This window comes from Neodiprion virginianus, chromosome 5 (genome assembly GCF_021901495.1).
Source record: "Neodiprion virginianus isolate iyNeoVirg1 chromosome 5, iyNeoVirg1.1, whole genome shotgun sequence".
Lineage (NCBI taxonomy): Eukaryota > Metazoa > Arthropoda > Insecta > Hymenoptera > Diprionidae > Neodiprion > Neodiprion virginianus.
This window is the reverse complement of record NC_060881.1, coordinates 7537167-7555858: the sequence shown is the minus strand read 5'-3', so window position 1 is coordinate 7555858 and position 18692 is coordinate 7537167. Positions and strand designations below refer to the sequence as shown.

Below are 18692 nucleotides of genomic sequence, written 5' to 3'. Positions count from 1 at the left end.
TTCCTGTTGTGAAACGAAGAGTAGCTCCGGAGTCTTTCCGATGGTTCGAAGTGGGCATGAGCTTACGGCGTTAACGTCCGAGAAGCCGTTCTTGAAAAAATTTCAAATCAATATTTGTACTTGCCACGGGCTTCCGAGGACTGGCAGCCCTCCGAGTGGCGAGCGTCCGCCGTTAAGTTATCCCTGGGAGTCGATGGTCCTTGGGGACTCCTAAAGGCTCGACAAACATCGCGCTGCAGCCTGTTGACTTTCAGATTTCATTCTGACGCGAGTCCAAAGACCTCGCGATGTTTTCTTAGGGAAGGCTTCGTTCGGAACTTTTCCTACAGTCCCGGAGATTACGGAAAACGCGATTCCGACTCGGTGTGTCTCTGAAACACCGCGTTCTCTGCTTCTACGGACCTCCGACGAGACCCCGGGGCCCTAGGGCAGGGCCGGTCGAGTTCTGTAGAACGCAAAAGGATCGGAAGATCCAGGAAATTATGCAGATTGCAGGCTTCGGCTTGATGCGATGAGGCCAGCCGCGTACGTGATCCAACCTCGACGTGCCGGGCATATTGGTATCGCTCTCAAGGGTCTGACGAGGCTCTACCGACCGCAGAAACGGGCCAGGACCGCGATCGCCGGCGCAGTGACTAATCCTGCCATGCTCTACCTGCGAGCGAGGGGGTTACTACTCCTGAAGTCAGGTGCACACAGTAAAAAAGAGAAGTTCTGCGAAGTTGCGATGTCGCATTGAAGCACAAAGTCACTTAAAGTCGCCTTAAGCCACTCAAGGTTACCTAAAGTCACCCAAAGACACGTCAAGTCAGCTAAACTCAGTTGAAGTCACGTGTGGTCACGTGACGTCATGAAGTCTTTCGAAGTCTCGAAGTCTCTCGAAGCCTCGATGTGTTACCACCTTGTCTACCGGCAGGGATCGTGTAAAAAATTCGGTTACAACTACACGACGTCGATCATCCAAGGCTCGCTGTTCTCAGCTCACCTGTTGGTGTTTATACACATCTTAAATCCGGCAAAAACATTGGCGGGCGTGATCGATTTATGTATCAATCGACGAACGGCACGGTGACGGTTCGGGTCGTCGACGGACAGCCTACATACTTGGTCTGAGTGCTCATCCTTGGTTCATAAATGCGTGTCATGCTGCTCGAGGATCGAGGGACGGGCCCCGAAGACTCGGACGGGACCCTTCCTCGCAGGCCCCGGGGCGTCATCGCTGGCATTTCTGATCTATATTTAATGACAGACATCCCTCGCGAGTGCCTCGGCCCGATATGAATCTGTTTGTCGAGGAACGCGCCGTGTCGGCGAGAATTGAAAAAGCCTCACCAAAACAATGTAGTCACTGCGATGATGTCCGACCACCTTACAAACACTTCAAGTTGTCGTCGAATTTCCATAGTTCTGAATAATGATTTTCGGCGATCGGTAGTTGATCAGTTTCGAAATGCTCAGAACGTTGGCATGTGTTGTCACCTACCTACCTACCTTGAAGATTTATCATTCGCATTTGACCGGGTCGAACGACGTTACGTGTCTGGCTAACGAACGAGGCGGTGATAAGCCGGGAAATGCAGTGAGATTTATTGAATGAATGCTGATAGAGAACAGGAAATTGAATAAATTTTATCCCAGCCGTGGAATGGACCGACCGATAGCGAGAAATTGAGTAATTTCTTAACGCTGCGGCATTGGACAAATTTTTCGACCACAGAACCGCGTTCGTCGTTGCTCATGGTTGTAAAATTATTCAAAAGCTATTTATTATCGTCCGTCGAAGAGACGAGGCCCCCGAAATTATCCAATTTTCTGCGTCGAATTGAAAGGTGTCCAAATGGCGGGTGTTTTTAATCAATTCGGTGTCTCGCGTAGAATCGATACGAACACGATAGATCTTGGAGTGAAGTTCGACAGAGCTTTCTATTCCATCGGCAGGTGGAGTTCGTACGAATTGCCGTAAAGGCAGTAACAGGCAATTATGTACAACGTTCTGTTTTCGCAAGACGATGATTGGAGCGACAAGTTGTTAAAATAGTTTGAGCCGGATCGAGTCAATTACTCGAGTGTCAGGTGCAATCGGCGTTTCTTCAGCAGTTCCTTTTTCACCCGAGTATTCCCCTTTTTCCTACAATTTTTCCACCTCGCACTCCCCTCTATCAGTCCTTCTTCTTGCCTCCATTCCGCGAAGATTGGCTCGGCGTTTCGCACGCGATCCGGTTTATCTATCTCGTCCAATAAACATCATTCCATCAGGGGAATTCTTAACGAACTCCTATATACCGGAGCTGACGAGACCGACGGTGATACTTCCTAAGTGGTTTTGAGCCGTTCCTCGGCTACTGATTGCGAGAACTCCGTCCCCGTGGGGTATCGGAAAATACAGATCAAGAAGCCTCTCCGTCGATGATCTAAAAAAGTTGCGGAACAAAAATATTCAGATCGTATCGCCGGCGCAGCCGAGTTTCTCCCGGGTGCCTATCTCACTTGGAAAAACACACAACGTTCTCCGGGCGTGCAAGCTGACTAAGTGGCTTCGAAAGAACCTCATCGAGAGAACTCCGCAAACCCGTATGGTGGCCACCCTAGGCAACCACGGTTTACCGCGTCCTGCTTAACATTTTACAACTTAACAGGAGCCTGGCTGCACTAAGCCGCATACTTGTTCGCGATACACAGCTATCGTGATCGTTTCATTTTCCTCCTCCTTTCTTTCCACTAACTTGGTACTCTGCACGAGGCGGCAAAATGGCCGCTGTTTCTTACGGGGTTATACTTGTTCCGGGTAAAATCCGTAGTCGCGATTTGGTGCTGATCACGAAAGCAAGGATGAGTTTGGTACAAATTTGGCACAATAAAGCGATTACGAAGCGTGTTTCCATAAACTGGAGAACTGGTCGAGATCCTTTGAGACCGGTTCACCAACACCACAAACCTACGTCGGCACAGTGTACTCGCGACTAAATGATTCATTTCGCGATTCATCAGTCACCGTATCATCGTCGACGATGGCGGATATTTTCCGGTTCCTCGAACCCATCCATAAACATATCAGAGGCGAAAATTTATCGCCGGAGGATAAACAACGGGGCCCATCATTCCCAAGATGGCTGACTTCGAAGAAATCGTGTCCCGTTGCGATCGAAGAAAACAAGACAGTCGAGCAGAGAGGTAGGTGTCTGTCTCTCTGTCTATCCATCCATCCATCCATCCATCCGTCTGTCGTTTCCTAGGCATATGCTCACGTAGAAATACCGACGTACACGTACATGCACCGTACACGAATATACGCGTGTATGCATACGTATGCAAGCGTGAGTTCGTGCGTGCATTATACATGCCAACGAGCATTATGAACACTCAGGCACGAACAACTGCCTCCAGCACGCACTCCTGCGCCTACATTCACCTACGTTCGCCTCGTGCCCACCGGACTCCAGGGCTTCTAACCCGGTGCAGACCACAGAAATGGAAAAGGACCAAACGGACCGCATAATCAGCAAATGTATGGCGTTCCTGTGGCCAGTCGATTTAGCGATCTGTTCCTTCGTCGTGCGCGTCTCTCTCTACGAAGTGATCCCGAAGTCCGATACCTTGTCGGTGAAACTGAGGACTCGTAAATGATCGACATTTGATCACGTCGTACTTTGACAGAGAATTATTCAAACGTGGACACCGAGTCAGTTGAAACAATAAAGGACACCAAACCCGGGGTTATGATCCATCGATTAACGCCGATCGACGGTCAGAATCTGGCAACAACGAACGGACCGAGTCACTTGGGAATTCGAGTTCCGGTGGACGTTGCATTCAAAGTCGAACGAAGCAGCTGGAAGACAGGAACGAAGGATTCTGCTCGTACAATGGATGCGCACCATTAGCCCACTCGAGATTTCTTTGAAGCTAGGCATTGACGCATCTTGGAAACAAGCGGGCTTGAAACTTGGTTCCTGAGTGCTTTCCGTGTCTTTGTACAACAGCAGCAACAGTGTGAGCGAGCTGCAGGTAGCTGCCAATCGACTTTGTAGCCTTTGTGTAAGTGGGGTTCTCCCCCCCCCCCCCCCCCTTTTATAATAACTGACAACCATTATAATCACCTTGAACGTTTTACTATCGAGCTGCGCGAGCTACTCATCCAAGGTGTAGCAATCCCGCTACAGTTGCTACGAGTATCCACATGCAATTATGCCTAGTAGGTACAAGGGGAATAACATTTAACGGTTAAGATCTGTTTTCTAACTGTAAAATCTATGCGAGTCGAGGAGTGTCTGTCGGGCAATTCGAGCATCGAAGGTTCCGGATCAAATCCGACCTTGTCAGTGCTTTTACCGCCCTTTTTCCAGGGCCTCTTCTATCCCGAGTTCGTATCGTCTCTCCTTCGCTCTTCCCAGTCCCCGCTCTGTTTGCGTCATCCGTCATTCATCTCGCCAACTTTTGACGACCACTGTACGTTTACAGGGGTTTTCGATAACTCTTGGGACACCCTGTACCCTCGGGGAACCGACGGGTAAGGCGTAGGTAAGATGGCGGTCGGATCACCGTCGTAAAAAGATAATTACACGTAGTTGATGCTTTGCACTTTGGTACTGGCCACCGCTTTCCGTTCTCCCGTAGCGAATATTATGCGTACACAAAATCGACTTTTCGTTTTTTTTTTTTTTTCCTATTTTTCCTTGCGCGTACACACGCATGTTGATTAGTATGCTTGGATATTAACGTATGCGCCGTATCACTAACCGTATCATAAACTCGATTTCTATAGGATTAATTTTCGTCACCACAAAATTCCGCCATTCACCGTGCAAGAGATGATTTTTTTTTTCTTACGACTCTCTTCTTCATCCTCCAAAAGAGGACAATGGTCGTCGTCAGGACCGCCTGTCGATTCCAATTAGATTTTCAATTATCAAACGTCGTGTACGAGTCATAAATTTTGGTTCTCTCTCTCTCCCCCTCTTTTTTATTGTCAAGTTTTTCAGGTTCGCCTTTAGTCACGGCTTAATTCGTAATAATATGTCTCTCGTGTGTGTAATTGAGACTTTGAATGAAGCGACTGTGACAAAGAGAGGCGTAAAAAGGGTTTTAACTATCCATACAAATTACACTATTATCGGAAGTGGAAAAAAATTTTACTGCATGTACAGTTTTTCCGCCTGTTACACAGCTGATAGCGTAGTCGTGTAATTATAGATACCCACCAGCGTTAATCCCGACATAATATTTATAATGAATAATGGCGGCGATTAACCCCGGTCTCATTTACTGCTATTATTATCATTATCGTTTTTGTTGCTGTTATTATTCTCTTCTTCTAAAATACTTCGGGTACAGCCCTTCAGGGCCCTCGAGTTGGGCACGAAAAGGGACCGTCTATAATTTACGGAAAAAAATGCGAGGACCCCTCGGGGGCTGCGGTTGGAGTATTTTCGACCTTGTTTGGAGTAAAGACTGCGCCGCAGATCGTCAGAATTTAAGGGGCGCTGCAGATTTCGGTAGCGAAAGAAAACGACTATCTCGCGGTGGGCGCCATAAGTCAAGTTTTAATTGGCTTTTATGCACGCGAAGAACGTTTCGAGACTTCGGTAGTTGAATTAATAAACGCCGTCTGATTATTATTAAACCGGAATACATACCTATTCAACCGCTCGTTGATTAATCGTCGAGATTGGTGATCATAGATCCGAACGAATGTTTCAACACGGGTATAAAAAGGAATATGAAAATTAAAATTTGTAAGGAATTCCTGCACGAACTCTAAGGCCGACTCGCCAACAATATTCCTGATGAAGTATAATGACCTCGCCATTAATTCCCACGAGTTTAAGGTTAATTTCAAAACCTTTATTACACACGCAATTAGGTACCTGAGCTATTAAAATTTCCCCTCTTTCCCCAACCTCCGCCTACGTGTGTAACAAAATTGTTTTTCACCCTTTCGAACCCCGGGCTCCGCACGTATCTCTATTAAGCACGATTCGAAGCCTCTCTATTCAATCTGCAGAAACAGCTACCTGCGTTGAATGTAACGGCGAAGGTTTTAGAAAACTTGGACGATGATCCAGCACTGAGAAAAATTTCATTTGTTACAGTAACTAGAAAAAATTGAATAAAACAGGTATCGTTGAAAAAACTGTTTGAATATTGTTGGAATTAGGAAAAACGAGATACGCGTAACCATTTTACGACTAATTTTCATTTTCTACCTAGAAGTATATTTTTCGATTGTGGTAAAAAATGAAAATAGTTAAGAAGGACTGAGCGGTAACCGGAACTAAAAATTAGATTTCAGTGAACGGTTTTCTCGCTCCCGGATATTTTCCCCTCAGCTGTGGCTTCTCACAGAATGAGAAAACGAGATAAAAGAGATAACAAAAATGAGCATGCAGCATCTGTAAGATCCACGGCTTTGCAATCAATTCCCGATAGTTATGGCTGCCCATATTTAGAACCGATGTCTCGACGGTTCTGCACTTCAGCGTGGACAGACCAATACTTTTGTAATACCTGTACAGCTGTAATATTATACATATGTTCAGCTTATCGCCTCCCGCTGAGACACGCCTCGATTTTGATCTTCGTCTATACATCCACTGCAGGCATTGCAGTCAGCCTTTTTATAACTATTGACAGCGAGCTTTCGGCCGATTTCTTATTACGTGTGATCGGGGCGCTGTCCGTTTCATGATCGAGCTGAGAATATCATTGCCCTCACTCCGAATGACGAAATGTCGTTAAGAACACGTGTCCGACGTTGTTGCGCCGTGTGAAAAAGAGATAAAACTTCTCTTAGGTGTTGAAATGACGCGATTAAAAGGCGAGAAAAAGTCTTCATCTTCGATAAGATGATATTATTCGCATGCGCGTGGGCGCGAGACGATCGTCGCGTATAAATAGTAAACGAAATTCTAAGGTGATTCAAATTTTATTTTCGACGTTAACGCGTGACAGCTTGAATCTTAATTCGCGTCGTATAGTGAAACACATATCAGAAACATTTTCATCCAAAAGTTTGTTGCCCAAAGAGAAGAGAAAAAAAAAATACGGACTTTGGATTACATCCAACGTGCAAAGGAACTGTAAAGAATTTTTTCAGAGGCGGTCAAAAACGATTCGAAAACTTGGATAATCCACGGAATGTGGGACGAGATCAAGGCTCGTAATAACGTGCCTCGAAAGAATTATGGGTCTGTTTTCAAATCGTTAACGCGCCTAATCTTCGGCCGGAAAATAAACTCGAAATAATTCCATCATTATGTATATATTACACGCACAAGCGCGTATATAATATATTGTGTATACCTATATCCCGCATTGCTAATGGTTGTGCGCCACGATCTTTGGTTGTAAATAAGCAGACAAGTAAAAAAAAGAAAAATAATACGACGAGCAAGGCTCGTCGACTTCTTTTCGTCTTATTGTTAGTTATTCTCCGTCCATTAATTCTCCTATATTTCGTTTCTAATTTCCCCTGACTTTGTCATTTCCTGCAGTCCCATTTTCGTATAATAGGTATAACAATGTGCGCGCAGCAGCAAATGGGCCTTTAAAAACGGACTTAAATTCTCCTCGCCGTGCTGCCGAGCTCTTAGAAATCTCAGGTGGTCCGTAGTAATTAAAAGAAAAAAAAAAAAAACAAGGAAAAAACGGAGAAACCAATTCCTAGAACCTCTTACTCCACCATATAATTTTCAAAGTAACGTCATCATGCCGTAAACCTGCCTACGTATACAGTGCGTTCGACAATACGTTCGGTCGGTCATTGCTGGGCAGACTTTCGGTTATGTTAAAAAAATATTAACGTTCCATCAGCCCTTGAAACGCGTGAAAACGTGTTTCTTCTGAAAGGAAAAACGAACTCGCGAAGGTGAACCAAAGCAAAGGTGATTATTGCCGTCCTAAATTCCCGGATTAATTGGCGACACGATTCCTGCATCTCTTGAAAACACCTTCCTCTTCAGATTTGCGAGGACATTTTTAACGCCGCTATTCCCTCTCCTTTGATCCTTGCAGCAACGACATGCCGCCGTATCTGGCAATTGCTCACACGTGTTAGCTAACGTATCGCCAAGTTTAACATGCGAGTATGTGTCGAGCTTGCAAACGCACGTGCAGCAGTGGGTGGGTAGATTGCTTTGCTCCTGCAGGAGAGCAGCGGCCGTATGAGCACGACAATTCTACTAGACGAATTATCCCTCTGAATCTGGGAACTCCGACCCTTACCTGCAGCGAGATAACTGGAAGCTTCTTTCACGGTGCAAGTACCGAAATTATAAAAAAAAGCTCTTAGACCTCGATCTTGTTTCGTTTCTAATCACTTTTGAACGTTTCTAATCACTTTTCTAGTAGATTTGTTCCGTTCAGTTCTGAGATGCAGATCATTTTCCAGGAAGTTATATATCTCCTCAAGAAAAAGAGCCCCAAGAGTCAGAGCGTAAGAATGAGCTGATAGCGATGATTGATTTGTCATCGATTGTCGGGTGTTCGATTGCTGAACGAGGAATCCGGCGTTCCGATACACTGGCTAATCGAAAAATACTGCTCTTTAACATCTCGGTTGAAGGTACGCTGACAGCAAGAGAAAATTTTTAGTCCCGGTTACCGCTCAGTCCTTAACTATTTTCATTTTTTACCACGATCGAAAAATTTTTTTACTCAATTTTTCTAGCAACTGTAACAAGTGAAATTTTTCTCAGTGTATAATTATACTTCGCCACGTTAACACGTCCAAGGAGTTTGTTAATTGGACCATCGAGAGGAGCGACCGCCGCAGTTGCCTAACGATGCTGCAGACGCATTACTATCAATTAAAAGGGCAATAATGTTCCTGCAGGTTCGGCGACGCCGTCCGTTCGGCCATCGCAGCACCCTGTTTAAGGTACTCGAACTGCACAGAGAGAACGGAGCGGAGTTAATCCTTTGTGCAGGACCTTAACCGGTGCTCCGCGTTGAATTTGGGTAGGTATGCTAATTTCCTTAGTGCTTCAAGCCGTTCATAACGTAGTTAGGAGCCGGGGTGGGAGAACCGGAGGCAAGGAGCGCCCCAAAGAGATATCCTAGGTGAGAGCAGCCCCGAAGGCGCAAAACTCATTCCAAAGAGTCCGAAGGTGCTCGAAGAAAAGAGGCTAACAAACTCGGCAATCCTCGAAGGTATATATATGTTTCGTATTGCAGCCTTTGAGAACGACTGTCTTAAATTTGGTCAGTTCCTTCCTTCTCTCTCCCCCCATCCCCCGTTTTTTTTTTTTTTTTCATACCCGCTGTATTTCGATATGCTAATTCCAGCAGACTCGTGGAGAAAGAAGAGCATTTGTCCAAAAGTTGATACTAATTGGTCCTTGGGGCTCCTTTCGTTCGAAAGTTAGCCGCTACGCCGGGACGATTCTGCATCTTCATCTTCGTGAAACTTTCTCCTTTTTATTTTCGCGATTTTTTAGTCACCCTTCTCTCTGTTACTCTACAAAATTCTCGTCCTCCTGAATGTCGTATCTGTTGCCCTTTTCAAATAATGCACCGTAACTATTCGTGATCTTTCTTATTACGATGAATTTGTTTTTCGAACAGATGAAAATGTTTATTCTTATTATCAAGTAATGATGCTCGGAGATGAAACTTTGGTCCGGAATGAAAACGGATTCTTTGATTTCTCGGTAAATCTGTCACGTACTCTGTATCAGGTATACGTGACATTGAGACATTGAGGCATCGTCGGATGGATTATAAAGGATCTGATCCGTGTCATTCGATCTCAGTTTTTATTATACGAGCCGTAACGACACTCGCTGTAATCTACGATACCAATTGCATTCCCTCACCGAATCTCAGCTCGAGTGAGTCGTTATTCGATGGTGCGGTTTAAGCGTGTGCGTGAATGATCCTACACGATACGAGAATTATTCCTGTGACACAAAAGCGTCGACGATGGGCTCAGAGACACGGGATAATCCTGGAGTCTGGGAGTCTTGAGATTTCTAAACTGTAGGCGAGTTTGGTTCGGGCCCAAGACAATTTATTACTCGTGTCCGATAATGACACGATGCACGGTCAGGCCCAAAGCCCATTAGAAGGGATCCACTTGTTTCCCACCCTCTCTTTCCCTCTTTCTCTTCTCGCCCTGTTATAAATAATATTCAGATACAGGCACCCAAGCTTGTATGTTGTATGCATATTGATGGGTTTGAGGAAATATCAAAGGGTCAGCGTCCCGAATTTCCGTCAAGTCGCGGCGAACGCCGGGAATCGTCGTGGCACAGGCATACCAACGTAGGTGTAATAAAAAGCCAGGAAGAATCGCTTGTAAATTTCTAGAGGGTTGTAAGGCCGGTTGCAGGGCCTATCTGGAAGGCTGAATCGCAAATCGTGAATCATACGCGAGTCAGCCTGGCAAACTTTCGCTCCTTCCATCCTCCTCCTCTCCTTTCTCTCTTTCTCTCTCTCTCTCTCTCTCTCTTTGCAGCGTCGGTTAACTCGCGTAAATCAAGAAGGAAGTGAAGGAAGGGTTCAAAAGTAAAGACGCTAAATCAGGGGTGCGGACAGACGCTAGGTCGCCCCGCATAACGCTGCTGGATATGATTTACTATTTCTGACAGGATTAATAATTTCCAGGACTCGCCCGGGGTCTCCGGGACGCGCGGCGCCAGATGCTGCGACATTTTACCGCCTCCCCCAGACACTGTGTCGTCTCCTACGAGAATATTCATTTGCCAATCCGCGCCGTTCTTGTTTGCCGCGAAAAATTTCCACTCGTGGGAAAAACGAGTCTTGCATTATACATACGTTGCATAAACAGAGTGAATTGCTAACGACTGCGCGGTTTAATGCGCGTACGCTAAAATTCTAAAGCAAGTGCAGTTGTTTTGTCAGGGTTACCAACAGTTTCGAGGTTGCATACATCGCAGCGACTTGTCATCTGAATTTACGAATGTCGGTCATTCTGAAAAAACAACTGCTTATTGCTCTCGAATTTTAGCGCACGCGCATTTCTGCGTGGCAGTTAATCCGTTCGCGTTTTTTTTTTTTTTTTTACGCGATAGTCTTGATTTTCGTTTTTTACGATTTTTTCGAGATAGCCCGCACGTTAAATAATTATCAAATATACGAAGGAGGATCGAAATGTTCTGACAAATCGATTGCCGCTATTTATTTTGTAGTATTATTCTCACATTGCGAGAAAAAACGTAAATTTTTCAAAGATGTCCGAAACTTTTCAAAATCGTTCAAAAAGTATTTCATCACTCGAACAAAGGAATTTTTAGGCAATAATTTCATTTTAAAGTTAACGGATCAATTCGAGCATTGTCTGCAACTAAGATATTCATGTCACTGTAACTTTCTGCCGGAACCGTAAAGCTACGAAACATATACATGCAGGATTTAGGGTTAAGGAATATCCCGGGGTACTAATCAAGTAATTAGTATCAGATCCCCTTAGGAGTTGGAAAACCGTGGATTATCAGATAATACCATCTCAGCATCGAGTTAACTGACTCGGAGGACTCGAAAACTTGAAGAGAGAGAGAGAGAGATAGAGAGGGGAGAGAGAGGGATCGGAAAGGCAGTTTATCCTTGTAATCCGGCGTGTAAGACGGTCTCAAGTTCCTCCTAAGACACCCAAGTTTCTCGGTGCGTGCCGCCTGTGAACCTGCGGCTATTCGAAGAAGTAAATGCCATAGCGAAGAAGAGGAGGAATGCCATGACATGCGGCTAAACATTGTAATACGTGCATGGACGCATAGGTGAATGAAAGAAAAAAACGACGACTACTCAAAGAACTCCTCATCCTGTCTTCGCCAAGCCATTTTCCCTCGTTCCGCGATCTACAAAAAACCGCTACCATTTGTATTTATACATGGGTGAGAAAATGGGCGTGACGGGAAACCCGCGGAGACACTTATATCACGTATTAGATATGTTTATACACGGAACGGTGTGTATCAACAGCGATACGAACGTGCGACAAGGACGGTCACCTTACACACCTGTAAATGTAAACAAGACCCCTCTGAACACTCAAATCTGGTGTTGTAAATTTTGACAGTATCAATCTGGACGCCGAACGGTTAACACGGCTTCCAATTCTTCTTCGCGTTTGCAAACAAAACGATCTTAACGATAGATTGGCGCGTTTTCGAGCGAAGGTGATCCAAAATGTCGGCGGCAGGTGATCCGGGCGGTGTAATGATTTCGGTGAAATTTGCAAATTATGATGTAAAAATTTGGTTCCTCTTGTTCATTTTTCTCCTCGTTTGATTCCGAGGTAAGGATTTGTAATGTGAGATTCGCGTGTCGTTTCGTGTTTGCAGCAGACGGGAGGAAATTAATTCTCTGTTTTCAAGAGGCTCGCGTAATCACCGCGACAAATTGAAGGATTGCCGCTGCTGCTGCTGCTGCTACTGCTGTGGTTAAACACCCGAGCCGGCAAAAAGTGTAGGATGTGAATAAAAAACGATGTGCTATCCGCTCCGTACCTTCGGGGGACAGGAAACTGGACTCCATGGATCCGCAGGAATATCGAGGACCTCGATGGGTGAGTGCATCTCTTGTTAATCGGCTAATTCAGGATGGTGGATGATGTTTTTGGAGCGTTGGGTGGTGGTCACAGCTATAAATGAACAGGCCTCGTCAGTCGGGTTAATGGAATTTATAAACAACCCTGGACACCCTCCGCGTCATGCGTTAAACAGCTGGGAACTCGAATTATTATCCTCGCTCCGCATTCCGGGCGTCGAAAAATTCCTGGGATTATTTTCCTGAAATTATAGTCTGCGCTCTGACCCAACCGTTGTGTGTTTATTGTCTTTTTGTTACAAATAACGTGGTCGAGAAATTTATCATTCGATGTTCGGTAGCTCGAAGCTGTATTTTTATAGCTGCAGTGTGCACACTGAGAAAAATTTCATTTGTCACGGTAACTAGAAAAATTGGGTAGAACAGGTATCGTTATAAAAAAAGTGTTTGAATATTGTTGGAATTAGGAAAAACGAGGTACGCGTAAACATTTTGCGCTGATCGTCGATCCTCTTTTGATAATTGCAACGCGAAATCAGTTTGTGAGGTTTACTTTGCTTTTTTAGTTAAGCAAGGCTTTAACGTCAATTTATCGTTGCACGAGCGTTAAATTTTCGCAACAGTTGCAAGAAAATACAGCAACAGTGATCGTAATGAGAAAGAATAGTAACGGATACCAGACTTTCCGGTAACGGCTGGAAAAATAATTTTCATTTTGTACCTAGAAGCATATTTTTCGATCGTGGTAAAAAATGAAAATAATCAAGGACCGAGGGGTAATCGGAACTAAAAATTTCTCTCAGTGCAGAACGAGGCTGAAGCTAGCAGCCAGAATGAAAATTTTGTGAAATAGCTCAAACCCCGAATACTTTTATAGAATTATGAGGAAAAAACCGGACCGTATTTTTCTATTTCCAAAAGGTTTAAACACGTTTGGCTGCTGGCTTTGGCTGCTTGTAGGTTCAGTTTCATGTGTGCAGGGGTTTACGATTATGATTGGTACGACTCCCGGAGGCCTCGTTTGCTCACGTGTAACCCGCTCTCGTTCCCATCACGGTATATAAGGAGGAATAACTTTCGGTGTACATCGAGATATTAATTACTACAACGGGTCTCGACTTTCAACCCAATTTAGAAACAAGCCTCTCATTTACATACAAGTATCGTTACACATGCCGCCCTCCCCCTCCTCTCCAGCCTACCGGGCAACCAACTCCTCGTCATGGTATTTCGTTTTTACATTATTTAGGCCCATTACTTTTCCCTGCGACGTACGCGGCTTTATTGCATCCGCGTCTATTGCTATTTCACGGTTCAAAGTTCGCCGTTGCATTCCGAGGATCTCGGTGCATCGCATCTTCCGCGAGCCAAGCGCCGTGCGATTTTATGTATTTTCTTTCGCTCGTTCTACAACACCTGAATTCTAATCCTGTTATTCATTTTGTTGGGAAATTCATGATCCGGGATAGGTCGGTTAGTCTTTATTCTATGGTACCGAAGCGTCAGAAAATACGCTACCTGCAATAATTATGAGAAATTGAGTTCATTTTTATTCATCACTGTTACATGTATAAGTGAAAAATATGCAAATGTATTTGAAAAAAAAACAAAATGCACATATACATGGATATATCTGAACCCTGTGAATTTTTATGCGAACTAACTGAAATGATTTTATTTGTATAGAAAGCCGGTTTTTTTCTTTTCAATCACAGCTGGAAATTTTTTTCATAGTTTCAGTAAAATGGTGAAAAAAATTTACTAGTTGTGGATAAATTATCTTGCCATGTTCAAAATCGAAAATAAGATACAAGAAATTAGGTACTGAGAGAATTCTACGTGCGAAGATATTTAGATGACAGTCTAATAAATAACGTTTCGATTCCTAAACCACGAAAATCACTGAACGGTTCACTGTTTTTTTGTACCTATCGGATAAAATAGACAACAACACTGGATCCACTTTATTTACTGGCTATATTTTGCTTGCTCAAATAAATATCAGTTATCTCGATCAAGCTCTTATCTCTGTCTACACCCAAAATATAGCAGCTTAACTTTATGCTACTTTATCATGGTTTTTTTTTTTTTTTTTTTTAATTTACGATTTTGTTGAAACAAAGTTTATTTCAAATGTAATCAAAGTTATTTACTGTAACTGAATCTCGAGCGGGTTGATATACGACTGAAAGAAGAGAAAACCAGATAAGAGGTGTACGAAAAACGAGGAACGAATAAATTGAAGTATAATATAATCATATCGATGCGGCAAGATCTCAGCAAGGAATTTTTATTCCCACTGTACCAAGAAAGCTTCTTATAATTCTGCAGTAGGACGTTTTCAAATGTCGTTTAAATTCAGGGGAAAAAGGACGAGACATCGCGAGCGAGTGTGAAATTAGTTTCGTAAACTTTTGTAATGTCAGGACGCAGTCGGTTCTGAATTATAGCGTAGCTTTAGGAGGAACAGCAAGCTCTTCGAAACGGCATAAAGCCACGTTGGGTGGCAGGTAGAGCCCCTAGATGCCAGGAGAAACACTCGGTACGTTGTTCGTCGTGAAAGACTCGTCGTCAATCGTTTAAGTAATCGCTTAAGCCCCTTCCTCCCTCCCCCCCCCCCCCCCCCTGCTCGAAATTTAACGAGGCGTCGTCATCTCTGCGGTAATTTAATCAAGTCGTAATTAATGAACCCCTGCTGCGCCTTGGAGGTCCTTCGCGCTCTTACTTCTGTAAGCCTTGAGATCAGGATTTCCAATACTCCTGAAAACTCGCAACCTCTCTCACTTCCCTGCAATGATAGCTGCCACCTGTTATGGCGGTTTAACAGCGCTTTGCGTATTTCGACCTTATTTTACGCTCCCTGAACTCGGATTTAGTGCTGAACAGAATTGAATAACAGTTTCGGATATTTTTTTGAAGATGGTTTTTCAAACATCGTTTCAAAACCGCTCGAAATTGTTTAATCGCGGTTAGCACTGACTTCATAATTCTTTGTGTTGAAGAAACCGGTTTTTAACGTACAAAAACAGTTCAAAAAATTTTACGGTAATACGGTTGTTGAGTATAATTTCATTGCGATGCATGTAATGTGATAATTTGACCACTTTTGTAGCTAAAGTAATTCAGCTGTGTAAAAAAAATTATCGCGCACTTGTTAATTGGAGATGGAAATTTATGAAATATTTTATGCTGTTCAGAAAGCGTGTGAATTATTGATTATTTTTTTATTTTTTTTTTTTTTTTTGTCTTACGATAGTATCAAACATAATTATACTTGGCGTAAATTGTTAATTGATTATTTGAGGAAAAATGAATCATCGACTGGATCAAATTGGTTCTACACGGGGTTGAAAAAAAAAAGTTCAATTCAGAGTCGAACCGACGCTGGTGGAAGGATCGTATAATCAGGGGAGGTTTAGGAGGCGTAAAGCATGTTTTTCACGAGCAGACACACGAATCGGCCGGGGGATGAAAGTCGTGAGAAACGTTTCTCCCGATCTTGACTCTGTTCTCATACACCGCCCCTGGTAACCCCCCGTTAAACGGGATGCTCACGCACCCCTTGAACCTCTCTCTCGAGAAGTCTTTAACTTTATTACGCTTTTTACGCATTCATAACGTTTATGTTGCTGCCGGTATGGGAGCGGAGCAAAGGCTGCTCGCAGGTACGAGGATTCGGGAAAACGTTGCTGAAAAAGATGCGAGGAGTAAGCTTTCGTGGCTAAAAAGAGAATCCACCTACCCTCCGGTGCGTTTTACTTAAGCGTTTACGAGAATTTTATCTCGCGCTTGAGAGCCTGACGAACAACAGACGCGTCAAAATCTGCGCATATCTTTTCTACCTTTGAAGCTTTCGGACGTACAAAAGCTTGCAAAAAAAAAAAAAAAAAACGCTGAAATACAGTATTTCCATGGATTTTCATCCGTAGGAAATCTCCAGTAAAAAATGCAATCATTCCTTGAGAAATGCGATACGTTCGCGATTGACGTGAGCAAGGATTCTCCTTCTCTCTTCTTTCTTTCCGCGGGGGTCTTAGATAAAACGATACGGTCACCACCGGCCGTGTCTTGAAGGAAATAAATGAGGCTCTCATCGGGAAAGATACGTAGGTACAAGAGATCATGGAGAGATCGGGTGAGCTGCTGCACAATGGGCCAAAATGCAACAATGGAAATGTCATTACTGCCGTCTGCCCCTTGTGCCAGGGGAGCTTGGCAGGGCGGTTGAGCTTTCATGAAAATATTATACCTAAGGAGGTATTCCTTTGTCCCCTGATTTTGTGAGAACCAGTCTTCTCTTTGCGTGTTTGCACATCTCGAAACCTGCGGAGAGAAATTTGACAACTCGACCCGTGACGTGGGTACTGAAAATGAATTCGTTACGCCAGTCTCATCTCCGTCTCTTTCTTTCTCCTCCTCCTCCTCTGCTTCTTTAGTCGTTAAATTTTTATATGCGTGCCCACGTTATAATACGTTACAGACTCGATAGATCCTACGTTGAAACGATGCCTAACGAATTAACGGCGGTACCTGCACGCGATATACGAAACACGAAAAATTGCCATGTGTTCGTAAGAAAAAGCCATTTCAAGTTCTCCGTACCTTCACCTAATTGCCTCAGGGTCGAGGAATTCAAACCAAATTTCCCACGTTCGCAGATTCGGGTCGTCGAATATTTTTCGATAATCTTGTCGAATGTTGACGTGTTACGCGTAATTTTCATCTAGATCAAAATCCGAACTCAAAAATTGGAGCGATGCTTTGTTAAATTCGAATCTTTCACCGCGGGGATTTTATCTTACTCCTGAAATTGCCGCAAAGATGTATTTTCAGAATAATCAATCGAGTGGCAGGAAAATCTGCACGATTTCTAGACTACTTGTAATTCTGCTTTCAAATTGTACGGAAGAAACATCTTGGATAAATAGATCGATGACAGGTTGTTTGATAAGAATTACACTTCGTAAACGTATACATAGGTATGTTATAATCCGTAACAAAACCGTGACCAAAACCATCGCTCCGCGTTTTTTCCTCGCAAATCTGTCTCTCCCCTCCGTTTCGCTTATTCATGGCAAGGGATTACGGAGCAAAACAGGGGGTGGAGATGATTATCGGAAGCGATATATCCGCCGGCTGTGGTCAAACGAGCCTTATCAGAAGGACGACGGGCGTCGCGACGTCGGGTTGCTGGACCGGTGCCTGCTGTCCGAATTTCGCAGCGTGTTTCACCCCCTTTTCACCCGGGGTTTTGCCGGCGCTATCCCGTATTCGCGATATTTTAGTTCAAATTTAACCGGCCGGAGGCTACTGCCTGATTTAGTGCCAGAAGTTTACCGCCGCCGCCGCCGCCTGGGGGCGTACGGGAGATACCAACTGCGATAAGCTAAATGCCCCAGGTTCTACGTATATTGGCTACCAAGTCCGCCCCCCTAATACGCAAGCCCACATCTACTCTCGGGACAAGTTCCATGGGACTCCATATCTAATATCCAATGTCGTCGTTCGGCTCAAACTTTGCTTTACGAGCCTCTCGCGGGTCGGTTTAATACAAGTTCATAGTTCGTGGATGCTTGGCTATAAGGCTGCCATTGTCCGACTGTTTCCACCCTAAGAATTCATGCTTCTTGTTTTTTCACGAGGTATATTAATAAAGAGAAAATATCGGTGAAAATGTTATTGCGCGATTGTAGGAGAGAATTTTTTTCAATATATCTCAGAGTGCCGAAATTAAATATTTAGATTTTGATAAACAGTTTTGTTACATTATTCGAAGAGAGTCTACTGTATCTTTATTGAAATTAACAATGAAATCAATTTCGTTGTGACACAGTGATCAATTCAAAGTTTCCTAGTATTTGTATGGTTTATTGTGGTACTCTACGATGAAGGGTGGTCCTTATTCGGAGGTCGGAAAAATTTTCATTGGGACGCCTCCCAGATCTGTTCGAAGTCGTTCGAAAAAAATCTGTGTAAAGTTTTAAGCCTCTACGTCAACTGGAACGCGTGTCGCTAAGCTCCGAAAGTTTAAAATGCAAAATACGTGTATACGTAGTTTTTATAACTAGTTATTTCGCTTTGTGTGACTTTGGTATAAATTAAGGAACCGGTTTGAAACTTGGGAAATTTGAAAATTTTATAATTATTGCTCCCTTGTATACAAGCCTAATAAAAGTGATGCTATTAAG

The 18692-nt window shown here is 43.9% G+C and overlaps 1 protein-coding gene and 1 long non-coding RNA gene across 10 annotated transcripts in view; one reads left to right on the top strand and one right to left on the bottom strand.

Annotated features, from left to right (window-relative positions):
* The window catches only part of LOC124305433 (protein prickle-like), a 116200-nt gene that overhangs the window by 12592 nt on the left and 84916 nt on the right, over positions 1-18692 (bottom strand). Inside the window, exon 1 of one of the 9 annotated variants that reach the window (XM_046764879.1) lies at positions 11761-11801. The exons of the other annotated variants lie outside the window; for them this stretch is intronic. Within the exon in view, the coding sequence (XP_046620835.1) occupies positions 11761-11795 (35 nt within the window). The 5' untranslated portion in view covers positions 11796-11801. Of the gene's footprint in view, positions 1-11760; positions 11802-18692 lie in introns of those variants that run through there. 9 annotated transcript variants of the gene reach the window in all.
* Positions 8230-18692, top strand: part of LOC124305439 (uncharacterized) — a 70788-nt gene continuing 60325 nt past the window's right edge. Inside the window, exons 1-3 of the long non-coding RNA XR_006908384.1 lie at positions 8230-8560; positions 8694-9147; positions 12300-12523. This is a non-coding gene — a long non-coding RNA (uncharacterized LOC124305439). The remainder of the gene's footprint in view (positions 8561-8693; positions 9148-12299; positions 12524-18692) is intronic.